The sequence below is a fragment of the Heteronotia binoei genome, chromosome 2 (genome assembly GCF_032191835.1).
Source record: "Heteronotia binoei isolate CCM8104 ecotype False Entrance Well chromosome 2, APGP_CSIRO_Hbin_v1, whole genome shotgun sequence".
NCBI lineage: Eukaryota > Metazoa > Chordata > Lepidosauria > Squamata > Gekkonidae > Heteronotia > Heteronotia binoei.
This window is the reverse complement of record NC_083224.1, coordinates 187,138,611-187,160,929: the sequence shown is the minus strand read 5'-3', so window position 1 is coordinate 187,160,929 and position 22,319 is coordinate 187,138,611. Positions and strand designations below refer to the sequence as shown.

The 22,319-nt window shown below is 50.0% G+C and overlaps 1 protein-coding gene across 1 annotated transcript in view; it reads right to left on the bottom strand.

The window, feature by feature from the left end:
• Positions 1–22,319, bottom strand: part of CCDC124 (coiled-coil domain containing 124) — a 34,403-nt gene that overhangs the window by 4,675 nt on the left and 7,409 nt on the right. The window contains exon 3 of the mRNA XM_060233403.1: positions 2,629–2,809. Coding sequence (XP_060089386.1) covers positions 2,629–2,809 — 181 coding nt within the window. The remainder of the gene's footprint in view (positions 1–2,628; positions 2,810–22,319) is intronic.

Sequence of the window (22,319 nt, the reverse complement as noted above, 5' to 3'; positions counted from 1 at the left end):
CTCAACATTAGGAAGAACTTCCCGGCCGTTAGAGCGGTTCCTCAGCGGAACAGGCTTCCTCGGGGGGTGGGGGTCTAGATGGCCATCTGACAGCAACGAACATCCTGTGAATTTAGGGGGAGAGGTTTGTGAGTTTCCTGCATTGTGCAGGGGGTTGGACTAGATGGCCCTGGAGGTCCCTTCCAACTCTAGAGTCTATGATTCTAACCCTGCTTAGCTTCCGATGGGTTTGAGCTAAGCTAGACTATTCAGGCTGCTCTCTGAGCATAACTGGGGAACAAATCCCATAGCCAGCATTCAATCACATTAGTAATTCAATTCCTGCTCCTAACCTAACTCCCTGACTCCGCATAAGCATCTTGGATTGGTATTTCTCAAGAAAAGGGACCGGGGGTTGCCTGAGAGGCTTATTTAAGCCGATGCATGTGGGTCGCGGGCCAAATTCTTTCCCTTTATTAACGATAAAGCTCCTTTGATTGGAGGTCTTGAGCCATCCCAGCGCAAACACCAATAACCATCACAGAATGCTGAGAAGAGATTATGTCACTAGTAAAACTGCAATATTGTCACGTTAATACTTAGCAGCAGAACTTCTCAACATCATAGACGGCACAGTCTGTGCTGCACTGGCTTCCAATGGAGTACCAAGTCAGGTTCACGGTTTTGGTATTGATCTTCAAGGCCTTAAGTGGTCAGGGACCAACAGGACCGGGCCTGCCACGAGGGAAACTAGGTGACTGCCTAGGGTGCCAGCATTCTGGGGGCACCGAATTGGGTGTCCCCATGTGACTTGGTGATGTTACTGTGGGGAGCAGAAGTCAGCCTTGCCTAAGATGCCAGACCGTCTAGGGCCAGCCCTGGGGACCAAGGTATCTATGGGACCATCTCCTCTGGTATGTCCCTGAGAGAGCGCTATGCTCCTTGGATAGCAATTTCCTGGTGATCCCAAAGATGTCCGGCTCAATACACCCTCTAAGCTGTGGAGTCTTGTGAACAAAAATTCTACTTGGTGAACTCCTGGCATTCAAGTTGTGAGAGAGTCATTTGATTCCCCCCTCCTCCTCTTGCAGCTGCTGGAATGGCCTTGGGTCAGCCACAGCTCTCACAGAACTATCCTTAAAAGGGCATCTTCTGGGAGAGCTCTCTCAGCCCCACCTCCCTCGCAAGGTGTCTGTTGTGGAGGGGGGGTGGAAGGTAAAGGAGATTGTGAGCCACTCTGAGACTCTGAGGTTCAGAGTGAAGGGTGGGATATAAATCCAATATCTTCTGTTGCATAGATTACTTTGCTCTGGGGCCATCCTTCCTGAGCTAGGACAAAAATGTTTGAACCAGAGGCTTAAAAACAGTGAGTTAGCTCACACTAACTCAGCTTAGACAGAACACTTGTCCGGCTGTCCTCGACCAGGGCCAGAGCCTTTTCAGTCCTGGCCCCAACCTGGTAGAACTCTCTGCCGAATACCATCAGGGCCCTCCACGGCCTTATGCAATTCCACAAGGCCTGTAAGACAGAAATGTTCCACCAGGCTTTTTGTAGGAGGGGAGGGACGGTGGCTCAGTGGTAGAGCATCTGCTTGGTAAGCAGAAGGTCCCAGGTTCAATCCCCGGCATCTCCAAAAAAAAGGGTCCAGGCAAAAAGGTGTGAAAAACCTCAGCTTGAGACCCTGGAGAGTCGCTGCCAGTCTGAGTAGACAATGCTGACTTTGATGGACCAAGGGTCTGATTCAGTATAAGGCATCTTCATATGTTCATATGTAGAGGACAACAACGGTTTCCATTGTGGCTGGCACCCCCCTCCTCTTCTCCAGGCTGCTCTGTTCCTCCCCCCAACACCACCTATGAGGCAGCTGGAGTCCGGAATAGAAAATTGTGAAAATTCGCCATCTGACTCTCTTAGATTTACTCAAGGCTTTTTTTTTGTAGCAGGAACTCCTTTGCATATTGGGCCACTCACCCCTATGTAACCAGTCCTCCTGGAGCTTACAGCAGGCCCTGTAAGAAGAACCCTGTAAGCTTTTGGAGGATGGGCTACATCAGGGGAGTGTAGCCTAATAAGCAAAGGAGTGCCGAGATTGGGTGATCCGTAAATTTAATTTAACAAACAACTGAGCAGAATTTGGTCACAGATTGCATAACTGCAGGACTAATGCCAGTCAATGAAAAAGAAACTGCCTGCAGCCCAATGGCAAGTTGGCAATGGCTCCAAAGGGAGCACATCCAAAGTTCTTTCCCATGAACACCACCGGCCGTGGGACAACAAAACACGATCAATGGTCTCAAGCATGGCAGAGGTATGACGACGGAGATGCCCAATGAATGGAATATTAGCAAGTCGCCCCTTCAACTCGGCTGCAGGCAAAGCATTCAGTCTAGCTAGCATACATGTGCAGCGATTGCTAGGAACAGTAAGATAGTTTAAATATGGAGGGAGATGTGGCGGGGGCTTGGGTGGCCATATACACTTCCCGGAGCCCCTTGGAGCACAGGCCAGTGGAAAGCTGTTGGAAGATTTTGCACAGCCCATGGTGGCCACTGGTAACACAATCGCCTACTGCGGGGAGAAACAGGGCCTAGCCCTTCCTGCCCTTACAACTGAGCGCATTGGGAATCCCAAGTACAGTGAGAGCTCACCGGCCTCCCCATTCTCCTTCTGGTCTTTCCGGAGGGTTTCATCGATCTGGGCTCGGGTGACCTTATTGGGGACTAGCGGCTTAGGCGACTTCCCCTTCAACGTGGCATCCTCCTCTTCCAGCAGGCGCTGAAGCTCTTTCTTCCGACTGAGCTGCTCCAGACGGCGCTTCTCACGCTCCTCCTAGAGGGGACAGAAGGAGAGGGTGACTCAGCCTTCTCAGCAAACGCGAAAGGAAACTTCAAAAGCAGCTTTGCGTCTGCTATCGCAATACAGAGATGCAGCATCGAGAGGAGTCGTCTTTTCGATGCTCCATTTTCAGGGCTTTTTTGTAGCAGGAACTCCTTTGCATATTAGGCATATACTAGGGGAAGGACAGTGGCTCAGTGGTAGAGCATCTGCTTGGTAAGCAGAAGGTCCCAGGTTCAATCCCTGGCATCTCCAAAAAAGGGTCCAGGCAAATAGGTGTGAAAAACCTCAGCTTGAGACCCTGGAGAGCTGCTGCCAGTCTGAGAAGACAATATTGACTTTGATGGACCAAGGGATTCAGTATAAGGCAGCTTCATATGTTCATGTTCATAGGCCACACACCCCTGATGTAGCCAATCCTCCAAGAGTTTGCAGGACTCTGTACAGGGCCTACTGTAAGCTCCAGGGGCATTGGCTACATCAGGGGGTGTGGCCTAATGTGCAAAGAAGTTCCTGCTACAAAAAAAGGCCCTGTCTATTTTAATGTGCCCTTCCAACACTTTCACTTGGAGGTCTGCAGGCTGTGCCGGCTGAATGTATCACAAGCGCTCCATCACTCTGCTGCACCGTTTCAAAGCAGGCATTAAAAGGCTCTCTACCCTCCGCCGTCACAACTAGGGCATTTAAGGCAGCTCATGATTGCGTTAAGACACAGATGGCACGTATACAACCTGTGCTGCATCAGCTACACTGGCTCCCACTGGAGTACCGAGTCAGGTTCAAGGTTTTGGTGCTGACCTTTAAGGCCTTCGAAGCAGTCTGGGACCAGTGTCCCCTCTAAGCTAAGTTAGTGTGAGCTAGCTCGCAGTTTTTTTAGCTTTCGGCTCACACATTTTTTGTCTTCGTTCAGGAAAAACAGCCCCAGAGCAAGGTAATTTGTGCAGTAGCTCACAACTTTAATGACAGTCGCTCACGAGGCAGAATTTTTGCTCACAAGACTCCACAGCTTTAAGGGAGCATTTTTGGGACCGCCTCCTCTGGTACGTCCCCCAAAGAGCATCATGCTCCACCGAGAACAACCTACTAGCGATCCCCGGCCCCAAGACATACGGTTGTCTTCAACGAGAGCCAGAGCTTTTTTGGCCCTGGCTCCAACCTGGTGAAGCTCTCTGCCAGACAGCACCAGGTCCCGGTGGGACTTCATACAATCCCACAGGGCTTGTAAGGCAGGCAGAGATGTTCTGCCAGGCTTTTCGTTGAGGGCAGCGACGGTGTCCATCGCAGTCGGCTCCCTCCTGCTTTCTTCCATCTTTTTCGCTCCTCCTGGCCGTGCCCACGATACGGCAACGCAGTCCAGAGCAGGTTTAAGACTAAAACAGCGACACCGTCTGGAGATTATTTCATGATACAGGAATGACTGGTTTATCAATTTTACCAATGTTGTGTTGATATTCTTAACTTTTGCTGTACAACGCCTGGAGCGCTGCGTGCTCAGGGATTGGGCAAGTCATAAAATTTAAAGTATAAATAAACGAATTCAATCGCACGCGTGTGATCTTGTGTTAAGCACAAGGACTGCCTCTCCCTTTGCCATCCCCTGCAGCTGCTGAGTTCTTCCTGATACCGCTTGACGGTCATTCCCTCTCTGAAGTCTGCCTCGGCCCTTTGGGTCTCCTTTCCCGGAGCAGCTCCCCACCACCGGCCCCTGCTGGGGAAGGACATCTCGGAGGCTGTCAGTTTCCCTGCCCAGCCTGGGGAAGCCTTGCTGGGTGGGTTTTCAATGGCATTTAAACAGGCAGGGGTTTATCGCGAGGAACGCTGGGGCTTTTGAGCTGTATTGTAATTCTTGGTTGATATCACATAATCCAGAGACCTGAGAAGTTGCTTATCGGGTTATTATTTATTTATTTTTATTTATTTAATCAGATTTGTATCCCGCCCTCCCCTTATGGGCTCAGGGCGGCTGAGATTTTTAATCATTGGAGATTTTGCTGTGCATGTTTAGTTACCGTGAGAAGCTACCCATGGCTTATGCCATAAACATTCAGCAACTGCACAGCATGAGAGAAAACAACACCTGGCTTCAAGCTATATATATTTGCTTCTGGATGTGTGTGTGTTTTTATCATAGTATTAATTGACCACTGAGGAAGGCCCTAGGACAGGGGTGCCCAAATTTGCTTAATGTAAGAGACACACAGAATAAACACCAGATGTTTGAGAGCCGCAAGACACGTATGGGATGGAGGGATGGTGGCTCAGTGGTAGAGCATCTGCTTGGGAAGCAGAAGGTCCCAGGTTCAGTCCCCGGCATCTCCAAAAAAGGGTCCAGGCAAATAGGCAAACCTCAGTATGAGACCCTGGAGAGCCGCTGCCAGTCTGAGAAGACAATACTGACTTTGATGGACCAAGGGTCTGATTCAGTAGAAGGCAGCTTCATATGTATGTCAGATGAGGGAGGGAAGGAGGAAGGAAGACAGGGGACTGAGGAGGGAGAGGTGGAAAGAAAGCAACTTTAACTTTAAATGCTTTCTCCAAGCCAGCCAATAAGGCAGTGAGGGCTTCGAGAGCCACACAATACGTGTGAAAGAGTCACATGTGGCTCTCGAGCTGCAGCTTGGCCAGCCCTAGAGGCCAAAACACGTGTGGTTTTATTGGTCATTTGATATATTCAACTGTGGATGTGAAATCATCAACTATGTATGTAAAATGACTGAAGTTTATTTCAAGCTCATGTTGCTGTCCTTGGAAGTGTGTGATCTTCAGACCACCTGTTTTAATCTTTTCATATTTGCTACTGTGGACACCATAAAGATATAGAGAGGGAGAGAGAGAGAGATGATAGACAGGAAAGATGACAGATAGATAATAGATGGATGGATAGATAGATTTGATAATATTTACATTTAAGTTAGATTGACCCCTTGAACAGTCTGATATATTTTAGGCTTGCGTTTGTTTTCCCTCCTTTTCTTTGTCAGCTACTGAATTTTTACCAGGCATTGCTCTACTACCCTGGTTCTAAATGGCCCTGTTTCTCTGGAACCTCTTGGAATATGTTTTCACACAGCTCCCCTTACAAAAGTGAAAGGGGGGATCTCAGTATGTTAATCACTATGTAATATAAGGAGGAGCGGGGGTCCTTGGCTCAGTGCTACAGCTAAAGTATCTGCTACATATGCAGCAGTTTCCAGGTTTAATGGCTGGCAACACCAGGCGAAAGGATCAGATAGCAGGTGATGCAAAAAAAGGCCTCCACTTGGGCATCTGGAGAGCTTCTGCCAGTCAGAGCAATAAAAAAAGAACAGCACAACCAAACCACCCAGATGCACACACTGGCTCTGCCACCACCACACAAGCAGAATGCACAACATCGGGGATTGGGCGGGGGGTATTTTTGTATTTTTAATATGCATGTCCTTATGTGCACGTGTGAGCACCTGGAAGTCCTGGCCACTTCTGATGGCCGACCCTTCCTGGGGGCCTGGAGGGTATTGAGAGAGGTGGTTGCATAAAGCCTGCCCCTGCCCTCCTGACTTCTGGTATCCCAAGGTCTCCCATCCAAGTACTTGCCAGAACTGACCCTGCCTAGCTTCCCAGATCTTAATTAACCCATGGAATTCACTGCCACAGGAGGTGGTGGTGGCTGCAAGCATAGACAACTTCAAGAGGGGACTGGATAAATATATACAGCAGATGTCCATCAGTACAGCGTATTGTTGGAACTCTGTCTGGGGCAGTGATGCTCTGTATTCTTGGTGCTTGAGGAGGCACGGTGGGAGGGCTTCTAGTGTCCTGGCCCCACTGATGGACCTTCTGATGGCGTCTGGGGTTTTTTTGGCCACTGTGTGACACAGAGTGTTGGACTGGATGGGCCACTGGCCTAATCCAACATGGCTTCTTTTGTGTTCTTATCTTGATGAGATCAGGCTTGCCTGGGCTATCCAGGTCAGGGCCAAAACACACAACAATGTTGACATCACTGCCTAACAGAAGAGAAGCCAGGACAAGAACTGGGGCCAACAGTACGGCCACATGCAGTGGCTCCCAGCTTTGGTTTGCTCTGCCTGTTTTCACAGGGCGAAGAAACCAGGAAAGACAGGCAGACAGCGTAGTGTCGTGGTTAATGTGTCAGACGAGGATCTGGGAAACCCAGATTCAAATCTCCACTTGTGCCACGGAAGCTTGCTGGGTGACCTTGAGGCAGTCACACCCTCTGAGCCTTACCTACCTCACAGGATGGTTGTGAGGATAAAACAGAGTAGAGGAGAATAATGTAAGCTGCTTTGGGTCGCCATTAGGGTAAAAGGCAGAAGATAAATTAAATAATAAACACCAGGGAAGGTTAATAATAATAATAATAATAATACTTTATTTTTATATCCCGCCCTCCCCGCAAGGCGGGCTCAGGGCGGCTAACAGACATCGGAGTCCCATGATTCAAATTAACAATATAACAGACATGGGCGTCCGATGATTACATAAAACATAGCGATTTAAACATTAATTAAAAGGGTGGATCCCACAAAACTGACCCACTTCCCACTACACAAGGGGCTTTTGTCTCTTGTGCCGGACAAACGCACCCCCATTAACAGAAAGGCTGAGCAGAATCCAACCCGTAACCCTGCAAGATTCTTTGACACAAAGCCCCAAATAGACACATTACATCAGGCCTCATTTTGGGCAGCAGCTCACAGGAACAAAGCTCCAGGACCTTTAAATTTGATTGTGCTCTTTCTTTCTTTAACCCCCCCCCCCCATACTTGCTTCTGGGCTCCATTGTTCAACCCCCCTGGGAGAATTTTGCTGAACTCTAAGATTTGACAGACTTTCTAATCTCCCCCCCCCCAAAAAATGGAAAATAACCAAAACATATAAAGCAGACAGATGGAAATCTTCCTCATGCCACTGTGACCACACAGGAGAAAGTCAATTGAAAAGGTATGACGAGAGTAGGGTTTTATGATGACAATTCTAATTCAAGAAGCATTTTAAGGCAGATGCTGAGCTGATCTAATTTAGTCCACCTTCCGGTGATGCCAAGGGTGTGTGCAGGGGTGGAATTCTAGCAGGAGCTCCTTTGCATATTAGGTGTGTGGTCTAATATGCAAACAGCCTTGCGACATCAGGGGTGTGTGGCCTAATATGCAAAGAAGCTGCTGCTAGAATTCCACCCCTGGGTGTGTGGCGTATGCGAGTGAGTTATGCTAATGAGCTCCAGAACCTCTTTTTCCTACAAAAGTGATCCCCTGCATTAAATTACAGAGAGATCACTCATGACGATAAAAGCTATTACCTGGGATAGGTAAATGAAACTTCCAGATTCAGGAGTAGTCTACCTTGGACTCCCAGGTGTTAGGGATAGGGAACTGTAGAAGGCAACTGCCTTCATGCCCTGCCCCTACTGTCTTCCTGAAGGCATCTGGCTGGATCACTACTGGAAAGAGGGAGGGTGGACTAGATGAACTGTTGGTCTGATCCTGCTAGCAGCCCTAAGGAAAGTTAGTCTGGCAAGGAAGGTCAGGATTAAGAGGCAGAAGGGGGGATGATTTAAAACGGATAAAAGGAAGTACTTCTTCACCCAAAGGGTGATTAACATGTGGAATTCACCGCCACAGGAGGTGGTGGCGGCCACAAGCATAGCCACCTTCAAGAGGGGTTTAGATAAAAATATGGAGCAGAGGTCCATCAGTGGCTATTAGCCACAGTGTGTGTGTATGTATAAAAATTTTTGCCACTGTGTGACACAGAGTGTTGGACTGGATGGGCCATTGGCCTGATCTAACATGGCTTCTCTTATGTTCTTATGTTGTTCTCTGCTGGGAGAATGTCACCCTCGATCCCAAACGGAGTTCAGAAACCGGCACCCCGAGTTTGCCGGAGAATCACAGCTCAGCAGCCTAGCAGCTTTCGAATCAAAGCGGCGAGCGTTTTTTTTTTTTTTAAAAGAACCCGCCCAGCTCTTTTCTATCGTTCACTGGGAGCAGGGAAGACAAACAGCCTCCCGTCCTCGGGCATACACAGAAACGCCAAGATGTCACTTTCTCATTATCTTTTCCTCTTTCGTTCCCCGCGGGGAGAGAGAGACCCGGCATCAAGGCAGATCCTCGAGATCTGAACCAGCCTCCCGTTCAAAGAGCCTCAGCTGCTCCCAGACACCTCGCTCTCCTCGGCTGGCCCCTCCCGCCTCTGCAGACAAAGTGCCCCCCCCCCCCCATCTCTTCGCAGCACTGCCGGGACTTCCCATCCCTCTGAAGAACCGAGCTTCAGAGACAGGAGAGCACGATGGGCGGCGCAGGGCTCCCTCGAGCGGACCTTGAAGCGTAATTCTGATTGTATTTTCCTCTTGCCCTTGGGAAGGTAGCTGGAAGATGTTAAGTGCCCTTCCTGCCTCCAGCCCTACAAGGGCGGAGAACAGTCAGAACTACTGGGCAGACACAGTCAGGACACACTTTGTAGCAGGAGCTCCTTTGCATATTAGGCCACACACCCCCCCCGGATGTAGTCAATCCTCCAAGAGCTTAGAGGCCTCTTAGTACAGGGCCTACTGGAAGCTCCAGGAGGATTGGCTACAACAGCAGGGTGTGGCCTAATATGCAAAGAAGCTCCTTCTAGAATTCCACCCCTGGTTCTTCTGTTCCAAATTAAAGTGGGTTGTCCCCCATCATATGGCCCATGACCGGCAAACGGAACCTCCATGTACAGGGTCAGCCTACCTTGGAGTTTACACTGCTTTGGAAGGGGGGGTTGGCTACAACAGCAGGGTGCGGCCTAATATGCAAAGGAGTTCCCGCTACAAAAAAAGCCCTGGGCAGAGCAGCCAGTCATGCCCACAATCAGACACGACGCTGCCTTAGACTGAATCGGACTTTTGGCCCATCGAGGTCAGTATTATCTGCTCAGACAGGCAGCAGCTCTCCAGGGTCTCAGGCAGAGGTCTTCCCTGTCACCTCCTGCCTGGTCTTTTCGACTGGAGATGCTGGGGACTGAACCCGGGACCTGCCGGATTCTCCGCCACCGAGCCACGCCCCTCCCCAAGAAGGGAGGGCAGGAATGCTGAGTGTGCGCGTCAAATGCCGTCAAGTAGGGTTTTCAAGGCAAGAGACATTCAGAAGCGGCCTGTCACTGCCTGCCTCTGCGAAGCAAGCCTGGACTCCCATGGGGTCTCCCATCCAAGTATTAATGAGGGCTGACTCTGCTTAGCTTCTGCGATCGGATGAGATCAGGCTGGCCTCGGCCATCCAGCTCAGGGCAGGGATGCTTCACAGCTTCCAGCGCGAGAGAAGAGGTTGTGCATCGACGCCCACATGCCAGGGACAGTTCATGCCCACTCCTGGGAGTGCTCAGGAGGGTCTCTAACCACTGCTCTTGAGGAAGGGGTAGCCCTCAAGAAACAAGGCACACAAGCCAAAGGATGCTGCTGGTCAGGGCCATGGAAGATATTGGATTTATATCCCACCCTACACTCTGAATCTCAGTCTCAGAGCAGCTACAATCTCCTTTACTTTCTCCCCCACACACAACAGACACCCTTTGTGGTAGGTGGGGCTGAGAGAGCTCTCCCAGAAGCTGCCCTTTCAAGGACAGAGTCTCAGAGCGGCCTACAATCTTCTTGCCCTTCCTCCCCCACAACAGACACCCTGTGAGGTGGGTGGGGCTGAGAGAGCTCTCCCAGAAGCTGCCCTTTCAAGGACAGAGTTTCAGAGCGGCCTACAGTCTTCTTTCCCTTCCTCCCCCATAACAGACACCCTGTGTGGTAGGTGGGGCTGAGAGAGCTCTCCCAGAAGCTGCCCTTTCAAGGACAGAGTCTCAGAGCGGCCTACAATCTTCTTTCCCTTCCTCCCCCACAACAGACACCCTGTGTGGTAGGTGGGGCTGAGAGAGCTCTCCCAGAAGCTGCCCTTTCAAGGACAGAGTCTCAGAGCGGCCTACAGTCTTCTTTCCCTTCCTCCCCCATAACAGACACCCTGTGTGGTAGGTGGGGCTGAGAGAGCTCTCCCAGAAGCTGCCCTTTCAAGGACAGAGTCTCAGAGCGGCCTACAATCTTCTTTCCCTTCCTCCCCCACAACAGACACCCTGTGTGGTAGGTGGGGCTGAGAGAGCTCCCCCAGAAGCTGCCCTTTCAAGGACAGAGTCTCAGAGCGGCCTACAATTTTCTTGCCCTTCCTCCCCCACAACAGACACCCTGTGAGGTAGGTGGGGCTGAGAGAGCTCTCCCAGAAGCTGCCCTTTCAAGGACAGAGTCTCAGAGCGGCCTACAATCTTCTTTCTCTTCCTCCCCCACAACAGACACCCTGTGAGGTAGGTGGCGCTGAGAGAGCTCTCCCAGAAGCTGCCCTTTCAAGGACAGAGTCTCAGAGCGGCCTACAATCTTCTTTCTCTTCCTCCCCCACAACAGACACCCTGTGAGGTAGGTGGGGCTGAGAGAGCTCTCCCAGAAGCTGCCCTTTCAAGGACAGAGTCTCAGAGCGGCCTACAATTTTCTTGCCCTTCCTCCCCCACAACAGACACCCTGTGAGGTAGGTGGGGCTGAGAGAGCTCTCCCAGAAGCTGCCCTTTCAAGGACAGAGTTTCAGAGCGGCCTACAATCTTCTTTCCCTTTCTCCCCCACAACAGACACCCTGTGAGGTGGGTGAGGCTGAGAGAGAGCTCCCAGAAGCTGCCCTTTCAAGGACAACTCCTACAAGAGCTATGGCTGACCCAAGGCCATTCCAGCAGCTGCAAGTGGAGGAGTGGGGAATTAAACCCGTTTCTCCCAGATAAGAGTTTGCACACTTATCCACTACAGCAAACTGACTCTCAGATATGTCAAGACTCTGATATGGCTCCCCTGATATGTCAGACATGGAACTCTTTGTACAAGAAGCTGGGAAAAGTACAAAGGAGGACAACCAAGATAATGAGGGGGTTGGAGCCCTTTCCCTATGAGGGAAGGCTGAAGAATCGGGGACTTTTCAGTTGAGAAAAGAAATGACTAAGGGGGGGACATGATAGAGGTTTATAAAATCATGCCTGAGGTGAAGAGAGTTGACAAAGAGAATGTCTCCTCCCTCTCGTGGTCACTAGAGCTTGAGACCCAGTGAAACTGATGGGCAGCAGATTCAGGATGGACAAAAGGAAATACTTCTTCACACAGAGAGTGACTCAAATGCAGAATTCACTGCAGGAGGATACGGTGAAGGCCACAGGAATAGACAGCTTTAAAAGAGGATGAGAGAGATTCATGGAAGAGAAGTCTATCAGCAGCTACCAGCCAAGGTGACTGAGAGGAATCTCTACATTCAGAGGCACTAAATCTCTGAATCCCAGACCCGGGGGGAATTTATAAGGGAAGGTCATGGACTCTCTGCCCTGTTGTTGGCCTTCCAGAGGAACTGGTTGGCCATTGTGTTAGACAGGATGCTTGACTGGATGGACCACTGGTCTGATCCAGCTCTTCTGATGTTCTTATGAAGGTCTTGGTCCCTATGCCCTGCTGTTGGCCTTCCAGAGGAACTGGTTGGCCACTGCGTGAGACAGTCCAAAGGGATCTGTTGAGGCTGGGTGAGTGGGCGTCAACGTGGCAGATGCAGTTCAGTGTGGCCAAGTGCAAAGTAATGCACATTGGGGCCAAGAATCCCAGCTGCAAATACCAGTTGATGGGGTGTGAACTGGCAGAGACTGACCAAGAGAGAGATCTTGGGGTCGTGGTAGATAACTCACTGAAAATGTCAAGACGGTGTGCGATTGCAATAAAAAAGGCCAACGCCATGCTGGGTATTATTAGGAAGGGAATTGAAAACAAATCAGCCAGTATCATAATGCCCCTGTATAAATCGATGGTGCGGTCTCATTTGGAATACTGTGTGCAATTCTGGTCACCGCACCTCAAAAAGGATATTATAGCATTGGAAAAAGTCCAGAAAAGGGCAACTAGAATGATTATAGGTTTGGAACACTTTCCCTATGAAGAAAGGTTAAAACGCTTGCGGCTCTTTAGCTTGGAGAAACGTCGACTGCGGGATGACATGATGGAGGTTTATAAGATTATGCATGGGATGGAGAAGGTAGAGAAAGAAGTACTTTTCTCCCTTTCTCACAACACAAGAACTCATGGGCATTCAATGAAATTGCTGAGCAGTAGGGTTAGAATGGATAAAAGGAGGTACTTCTTCACCCAAAGGGTGATTAACATGTGGAATTCACTGCCACAGGAGGTGGTGGCGGCTACAAGCATAGCCAGCTTCAAGAGGGTGTTAGATAAAAATATGGAGCAGAGGTCCATCAGTGGCTATTAGCCACAGTGTGTATATATATGTATATATATACATATATAATTTTTTGGCCACTGTGTGATACAGAGTTTTGCACTGGATGGGCCATTGGCCTGATCCAACATGGCTTCTCTTATGTTCTTAGGATGCTGGACCAGATGGGCTACTGGTCTGATCCAGCAGAGCTCTTCTGATGTTCTTATAAGGCCTCAACCTCTGTTCTCTGTTGTTGGCCCTCCAGAGGAACTGGTTGGCCACTGTGTGAGACAGAATGCTCGACTGGATGGACCACTGGTCTGATCCAGGAAGGCTCTTCTTACATTCTTAAGCATCCCAGGATGCCTGGCCGCCACACAGGAGCCCGGAGCTTAACAATCAGTATGGAAACTCGGACCCATCCAAGCACAGGAGGTAACCCCACCCCTCTGCCATGCGCTTGCCAGCTACTTCCCTTCTCTGCTAGCAGGTTGGGGGGGGGGAGAGAACAGCAGGGAAGCAAAGGCAGCCGTGTAAAACGAAACCTGCCCCCCCCCCCAGAGGGGTATCTGTCTAGAAGTGCTGACAAAAAAAATCAGAGCACATTTTCCACGGTTAATTTTAAATGGGATGCATTAGAAGGCGTCGAGAAGGTGGCAAAGCGTGACCGCCAAGAAAGAGGAAAAGGGGAAAGGAGAGTCAACAAAGGGCCCGGAGGGGATAGAGAGAGGAGAGATGAAAGGGGGGGGGAGAACAGGGAGGGGAGAAGGAAGCAAGGACAAAAAAAGAACAAGGTGGGGGGAGAGGAGGAGGGGCAAAAAGGCAATCCACACTGGTTCCCAGCCAGAAACGGCTCCCATAGCAATGGAAAGCCGGCAGCATTAGCCAATTAAAGGCCAGGCTTTTAGCGAGAGAAAGCAGCGAGGGAGGGAGACGGGCGTCTGGCCACGGAGACCCTTCAATGTCACAGGGAGACAGTCTGAAACTCGAGCCTGCGGAGGAGATGAGGCAGGCCGATCTGAGAGGGTCAACTTTCACCCACCACTGCATCCCTGGGCACAGAGAGTTCCACATGGGCACCTCTGGTGAGGGCTGCCCTCTGACGCAGCCAGCAAGAGGGTTTAGGTGTCGATGCAGACAGTTTCCCTGCTCCCAAGGCAAGGGGGGAGGGAGAGGGACTGGCCTTGCCTTGGAGCCACGGCTGCCAGGTCCAACTCAAGAAATATCTGGGGACTTTGTGGGTGGAGCCAGGAGCAAGGGTGTGACAAGCGCGACTGAACTCCAAAGGGAGCTTTGGTCATCGCATTTAAAGGGACCACACACCTTTTAAATGCCTTCCCTCCATTTGGGAATAATGAAGTATGGGGCACCTTCTTTTGGGGGCTCATAGAATTGGACCCCCTGGTCCTTTTTTTTTTTTTTGAAACGTGGGAAGTGTTTTGAGGAGAGGCATCAGATGCTATGCTGAAAATTTGGTGCCTCTACCTCAGAAAACAGGCCCTCCAGAGCCCCAGATACCCCCAGATCAATTCTCCATTATACCCTATGGGAATCGGTCTCCATGGGGAATAATGGAATGCCCAGCAGACATTCCCCCCCCCCCCAACCTGGCTTTCTGATGACCCTGAAGAGGGGGGAGGCCCTCCAAACCAGGGGATCCCCTGCCTCCAGCCCTACTTGGCTGGAGGCTCACATCAGAAGAGCGCAGACCGACTCTCAGGAGGGATGGCTGGGGAAGAGAGGAAAGGCTTGAACCCCACAAGACGGAGGAAGACAGCCAAAATGGATGTTTCAGGGGAGAATAAAGACACCTTTGCGATGTCAGTGAATTGGATGCTTCTACAGGAAACTGGCAGGGCAAAGCTTAAACCGGCTTCAAACCATAGAGTTTTGCCCTCAAACCATAACGTCAGCCGCACAACATCCCCGATGCGATGACATCACTTCCTGGGGACGTCACACAGCGACATCAGCGTTTGGGGGTGGGGTTTCCCCGCCAGCCAGTAACAAGCCTCAGAAAATGGGGGATCCCCAACCGGGACCTGGGAACAGGCAACCCTAGGATCAGGGAGAACTCGAACTCCCTTTCTGCCATGAAGCTTATGGGAAGACCTCGGTCGGTCCTTCTCTCTCCACCTAAATCGCCTCACTAAGTTGTTGAAACAAAGGGGGAAACCCTCAAGTCACACCTCAGAAGAAGGGCTAGAAAAGCGTGGGATGGAGTCGACAGAATTTTGCAAGGATGTCTCAGTCCCCTTTCAAATAAGGCCACCCAGGCTGGATCAGAACAAAAAGCCCTTTCTGCTCACGCAGCAGTGGCCAGGAGCACAGATGGCTTTAATAGGAGATCAGGTACGGCGACAAAAGTGAGAATCACAGAAAAAGTGGTTAAGAAAACAAGGCGGTGCCTCCGTGTACAAACTATATCTTAATGAAGATTAGATTACACGAAAAGCACTAACAATATAACACTCATAGACTATACAAAAACCTTGTAAATAACAAACAGACACGGAACAACTACAGCGCGGAACAGGTAGTCCAACCCCAAAGTCCAACTGGTAAAGTTCAAAGAAGTGACGCACAGGGCTTTTTTTTGCAGCAGGAACTCCTTTGCATATTAGGCCACACACCCCTGATGTAGCCAATCCTCCTGGAGCTATAGTAGGCCCTGTACAAAGAGCCCTGTAAGGAATTCTAGCAGGACCTCCTTTGCATATTAGGCCACACCCTCCTAATGTAGCCAATCCTCCTGGAGCTTACAGTAGGCCCTGTACGAAGAGCCCTGTAAGGAATTCTAGCAGGACCTCCTTTGCATATTAGGTCACACACCCCTGATGTAGCCAATCCTCCTGAAGCTATAGTAGGCCCTGCACGAAGAGCCCTGTAAGCTCTTGGAGGATTGGCTGCATCAGGGGTGTGTGGCCTAATATGCAAAGGAGTTCCTACTACCCCAAAAAAAAGCCCTTGTGATGCAATCACAGATTTCTTTTCTTAGGACGTCTTCCATTCCGGCCACTGCCGACTGAAATCCACTAAGGACCAAAGTCCAAGGAGTTGCAGGAAGCCCGTAAATGAGCGTCTCTGGATATTAGGATCTTGTTTTCGCAGAAAGTTTCATCTAAGCTTCAAATTCAAAGAAAGACATCTCTAGGATCCAACTGTTCTATCTCTGCTCCTTCCATTAAGGTTTGAACCTTAATGCTTCCATTAAGGCTTCAAAACGGAATTAGGCAGACCCATGCAGCGGCTGCTAGGTATGATAGCCAGGGCTTTTTTTGTACCAGGAGCTCCTCTGCCTATTAGGCCACACACCCCCATGTAGCCAATCCTCCTGGAGCTTACAGTAGGAATTGTACTAAGAGCCCTGGAAGCTCTTGGAGGATTGGCTACAGCAGGGGGTGTGGCCTAATATGCAAAGGAGTTCCTGCTACAAAAAAAGCCCTGATGGAAAACTCCATATGCAGGGGCAGTCGTTCTCGAAAGGCTACAGCTGGGAATCAACGGGAGGTGAAGGCTAACAAACAGGGTATAGAAGCCACGGCTGTCCGGGTCAATTGGTTGGTCCCTGTGTGAAGCAGGAGCCTCAGATCCAGCCCAGCTCTTTTCACATTTCTCCAGAATCCCACTTCCCAGCATCGGCTGGCCACATGAATTCTGGGAAGCCCACAAGCTGGGTATGACATTAATGCCCTCCCTTGTTTGACCGCCGTTCTGTGGTCACTAGGGGTGTGCATTCAGATCTCCAGGACTTGAAACCAAAAATCTACCCCAAAAATACTTCACTGGTATTTTTCAGGTAGATTTCGGCATCCCAACTGTATCTGGGTTTTCTCAGGAAAAAAATCTAGAAAAAATCCCAGATAAATTCAGGAATTACCGAGTAGATCCAAAACCAGCATAGAGGTGGGATTGCTCCTGTCTCTCAGCTGTCTGTTGGGCTTCTGCTGCAGTCCCTTTAAAGCAAGGGTGTCAAACATGAGGCCCGGGGCCAGATCAGGCAACAGGAGGGCTCCTATCAGGCCTGTGAGCAAATCTGCTTCCTTCTCCCTCTCTCTGGCTTCCTTCTGCATCACAGCCTGTTTTGCCAGGCTTGCTCAATCACACAGGAGCGACAGAGCAAAACTTCTGTTTTCTCCATTGGCTGAGGCTCCTCCCTTGGGGAGGAAGGGGGGAGGGAGAGCTTGCTTTGCCAGGTTCTCTCAATCACACAGCAGAGCTATGGAGCCAGGCCTCTCTTCCTTCTAGTGGCTGTGGATCTCCTGTGCTGCATGAAGCAATGTGTTGAGCGCTCCATGTGTCATAGCAGCTCCTAGGACTGGCTTCTCACGCAGCCCGAATTAAACTGGACTGCAGGAGGCGTGAGCCCCACCAGGATCGGCTATGCCTGCTGGGAGCAGACTGCATTCCCCACCAGCTTCGTTTTGCACTGGCTTCTCCAGCAGCCCCATTAAAGCCGGGTTGCAGGGGAAGCCAAGCCAGCCCCAGTATCAAGCTGAACTTTTTTTAAACTAGTGTTTGTCTTCTTGGGTCTGCTGGATCTGAAAAAAAAAAACCCTGAGATTTCTGCAAAAATCCTGAATTTTTCCGGGGGTCCAACAGATCTAAACCAAAACATACCCGTCAAAAAAATATTGCATCCCCCCCCCCCAGTGGTCAGCCTGTCTATGAAGCATGGATGCTCTGTTCCAGCCACAGAGTTTGCAGACTTCTCTGCTTAAATCCCTGACAAAGCCATCTGAGCCAGAGGCCGCCGCCTGACCTTGTGGCTGAGAACTCCGTCCAACAGAGATATCCTAAGCCTTGGCTGGCTTTCTCCTTGCTTTTCAGCTCCGTTGACAAGTTGCTTTGGCTCCCTTTTTCTTGGGAGGGTGGGGGTGGGAAGCAGGGTAGAGATGGTTTAAAATAAATGGGAGGAGCAATAGAGCAATTAAGACTGCATTTACTGCCTTGTGACGCCCTCACCATCATTCTGCGATTCTACCTTTGCTGTTTTCCCACGCTAATGCTATCCAGACCAAATGTACATGCAGTTTGTTAATTTCACTATTTTGCCACTGCATTCTAACTTTGTATCACTTCGCATGCTTAACCACTGCCCACCAGCTATATGTAGCACTGCTCATTGTACCCCGTTCCTTCGTCTGATGAAGTGTGCATGCACACCAAAGCTTACATTCTGAATAAAACTTTGTTGGTCTTAAAGGTGCTACTAGACACCAACTTTGTTCTGTTGCTTCAGACCAACACTGCTGCCCACTTGGATCTATGTAGAATTATATTTTAAACATCCACATAGCCCAATTCTGTCCTCTCCAGCTCTATACCTGGGGTCCTTTTAAGAAAAAGATGATATTGGATTTTTACCCCGCCCTATCTCAGAGCGGCTTACAATCTCTTTTACCTTCCTCCTCCCTCCACAACAGACACCATGTGAGGTGGGTGGGGCTGAGAGAGCTCTCCCAGAAGCTGCCCTTTCAAGGACAGAGTCTCAGAGCAGCCTACAATCTCCTTTACCTTCCTCCCCCACAATAAACACCCTGTGAGGTGGGTGAGACTGAGAGAGCTCTTCCAGAAGCTGCCCTTTCAAGGACAACCTCTGCCAGAGCTATGGCTGACCCAAGGCCATTCCAGCAGCTGCAAGTGGAGGAGTGGGGAATCAAATCCAGTTCTCCCAGATAAGCGTCCGCACACTTAACCCTACACCAAACTGCAGGAGATGGTGTGGAGTGAACCGGGGACCATCTGTGTGCAAAGAAGGGGCTCTACCGCTGAGCCATAGGCTTTCCCAGAAGTCCTTGGGGTAGGTTAGAAGAAGATATTGGATTTATATCCCGCCCTCCACTCCGAAGAGTCTCAGAGCGGCTCACAATCTCCTTTACCTTCCTCCCCACAACAGACACCCTGTGAGGTAGATGAAGATATTGGATTTATATCCCGCCCTCCACTCCGAAGAGTCTCAGAGCGGCTCACAATCTCCTTTACCTTCCTCCCCACAACAGACACCCTGTGAGGTAGATGAAGATATTGGATTTATATCCCGCCCTCCACTCCGAAGAGTCTCAGAGCGGCTCACAATCTCCTTTACCTTCCTCCCCCACAACAGACACCCTGTGAGGTGGGTGGGGCTGGAGAGGGCTCTCCCAGCAGCTGCCCTTTCAAGGACAACCTCTGCCAGAGCTATGGCTGACCCAAGGCCATGCTAGCAGGTGCAAGTGGGGGAGTGGGGAATCAAACCCGGTTCTCCCAGATTAGAGTCCGCACACTTAACCACTACACCAAACTGGCTCTCCAGTGGGTAGTAATGCAGTTCCATTATCTTCTCCCTTTGAGCAGCACCAAGGAACATTCCCAGCACAGATTGAACATTCCCAACACAGAAAGTTGGCTCTTTCTGCCAACTCCACTCCCAGGCTCACAGCAGTAACACTTTCCGTCATACACCTCTATGGGGTCCTTCCAAAAGTATGAACAGGATGGGATAATATTGGAAGAAACACCCCCCCACACATACACCTCTGAACACATAAACATTATCTTATACACAGTCAGACTATTGATGTGCCAAGGTCTAAACTGCCTTCTCTAACTGGCAGGATATTGGCAGAGCGCTTTCAGTTCACCTACTACCTGTTCCTTTAGACAACAAAAAACCCCGCATGCTGGGGATTGAACCTGGAATCTTCTGCATGCAAAGCAGATGCTCTACCAATGAGCCACAGCCTGCACCTTGTTTCCAAAAGGAATAAAAGACCCTGCCAGGTTTAATTCGGAGAGGGAGAGTATTTGGGTAGGAAACCACCACAGAAACCCAGGGTCACTCCACAGAGGCAAGCAATGGCCGACCACCTCTGAACGTCTCTTGCTTTGAAAACGCTACGGCAGGGCTGGCCAAACTTGCTTAATGTAAGAACCACATAGAATCAATATCAGATGTTTGAGAGCTGCAAGACATGAACTTCAAATGTTTGAGAGCCGCAAGGAAGGGAAAGATGGAGGGAAGGGTGAAAAGAAAGCAACTTTAACTTTAAAACGCATTCTCCAAGTCGCTGGCTGGCTTGGCAAAGTGAACATATGAAGCTGCCTTATAGTGAATCAGACCCTTGGTCCATCAAAGTCAGTATTGTCTACTCAGACTGGCAGCGGCTCTCCAGAGTCTCAAGCTGAGGTTTTTCACACCTATTTGCCTGGACCCTTTTAGTTGGAGATGCCGGGGATTGAAACTGGGACCTTCTGTTTCCCAAGCAGATGCTCTACCACTGAGCCACCGTCCCTCCCCAAGTGGTTTAAAGAGAGAAATGCCTTCTCCAAGCTGACCAACAGGGCAGTGGCAGCTTCGGGAAACCACACAATAGGTGTGAAAGCGCCACATGTGGCTCCCGACCCAGTTTGGCCACCGCTGCTCTACAGGGTCGCCCTAAATTGGTCATGAGTTGTCACCAAAAGGGGGTGGGGATGGAGATGGATAGCCTGAGCTGCTCATTCATAAGCCTTGAGGCAAAGGAGACGGAGGTAGCTTGCAATTCAACCACATGATCTGCTGCTGCCATCGTGTGGCCAAAAGGGGGACTTGTTCCAGTGCCAGATCAGCCAAGTAAAAGATGTTCCAGGATGTACCCCAAGATCTGGGTATATTTACAGTGTGGCACGGTGGGGGATGAGAGACATTATGGGGAGAACCCAACCCTCCTGATGACTTCCAAAGCTCTGTGGGAGGCTGAAGGAAAGAAAATGGCCTTTCTAATATTTCCCCCCACAAAAAAATGGGAAAATAACCCAAACCTATAAAGCAGACAGATGGAAATCTTCCTCATGCCACCATGGCCACATAGGAGAAAGTCATTTAAAAAGTATGATGGGAGTAAAGTTTTATTATGGCAGTTCTAATTCCAGAAGCATTTTAAGGTAGATGCTGGGCTGATCTAATTTAGTCCACCTTCCGATGATGTCAGGGGTGTGTGGTATATTTTCCGACTGTACCCTGGAAAATCTAGACCTGGCTCTTCAAGCCGTAGCATCTTGGCTCAGGCTGAGTCGGTTGAAGCTGAAGCTGATGAAGACGGAGGTTCTCTACCTGAGCCGGGGTGGTCCGGGGGGGGGGGGGGGGGAGATCCCTCTGCCTGCTCTTGACGGGGTGTCACTAATACCGGCCCCTAAGGTCAAGAGCTTGGGTGTGCTTCTTGAGTCCTCTCTTACAATGGAGGCCCAAGTAGCAGCCACTACTAGATCCGCCTTTTTCATCTTCGGCGGGTGCGGCAGTTGGCACCTTTCCTGGAGCACGACGACTTAGCAATGGTGATCCATGCTACGGGTCACCTCAAGAATAGATCACTGTAATGCTCTCTTACATGGGGCTACCCTTGGCGCTGACTCAGAAACTACAGCTAGTGCAGAATGCTGCGGCACGGCTGTTAACGGGCCCCCCGGTGGGAGCACGTTCAGCCAGTGCTGAGAGAGCTGCACTGGCTACCTATTGTGTTCCGAGTCCGTTTCAAGGTGTTGGTATTGACCTTTAAAGCCCTCTATCGTCAGGGGCCTGTTTATCTGCGGGACTGCCTTTCTCCGCATATTCCCAGAGAGCACTGCGTTCAGGGACAAAAAACCTGTTGTCCATCCCTGGACCAAAGGAGGCTAGGTTGCGGCTGACGCGAGCTAGGGCCTTCTCGGTGGCAGCACCAGAATTGTGGAATGCTCTCCCGGAGGCCATAATGGCCCTGCGGGATCTCTCTGCTTTCCGCAGGGCCTGTAAGACTGAACTGTTTCGACAGGGAGAGAGCTGCCACCCTATATCATTATAGAGTACTATGTGATCACCGTTTATATTATATTGTAGTGATACAGCACCATGAAATGAAATGGTTTTTTTAAATTTTAAATTGTAATTATCTTTTATTGGTTTTAATCTGTAAAAACGAATGTTGTTAGCCGCCCTGACTCCGCCTGCGGAAAGGGCGGGATAGGAATTTCAAGTAATAGATAAATAAATGAGTTGTGCAAATGAGCGCCAACACCTTTTTCTAGGAAATGACCCATAGGATAGGGTGTCGAACTCATTTGTTATGAGGGCCAGATCTGGCATAAATTAGACCTGTCGGGCTGGGCCATGTATGTCATAAAATGGAAGGCCAGGTAGCAAAGATATAAACTTTATAAAAGACACAGACGGATACAATTAAAGATTTTTTTTAAAAAACTTAAAATAAAACATGTTTAAATTCGTTGGTCTTAAAGGCACTTCCTTTGTATCTCTCCAGTGCGATCCAGGGAACTTG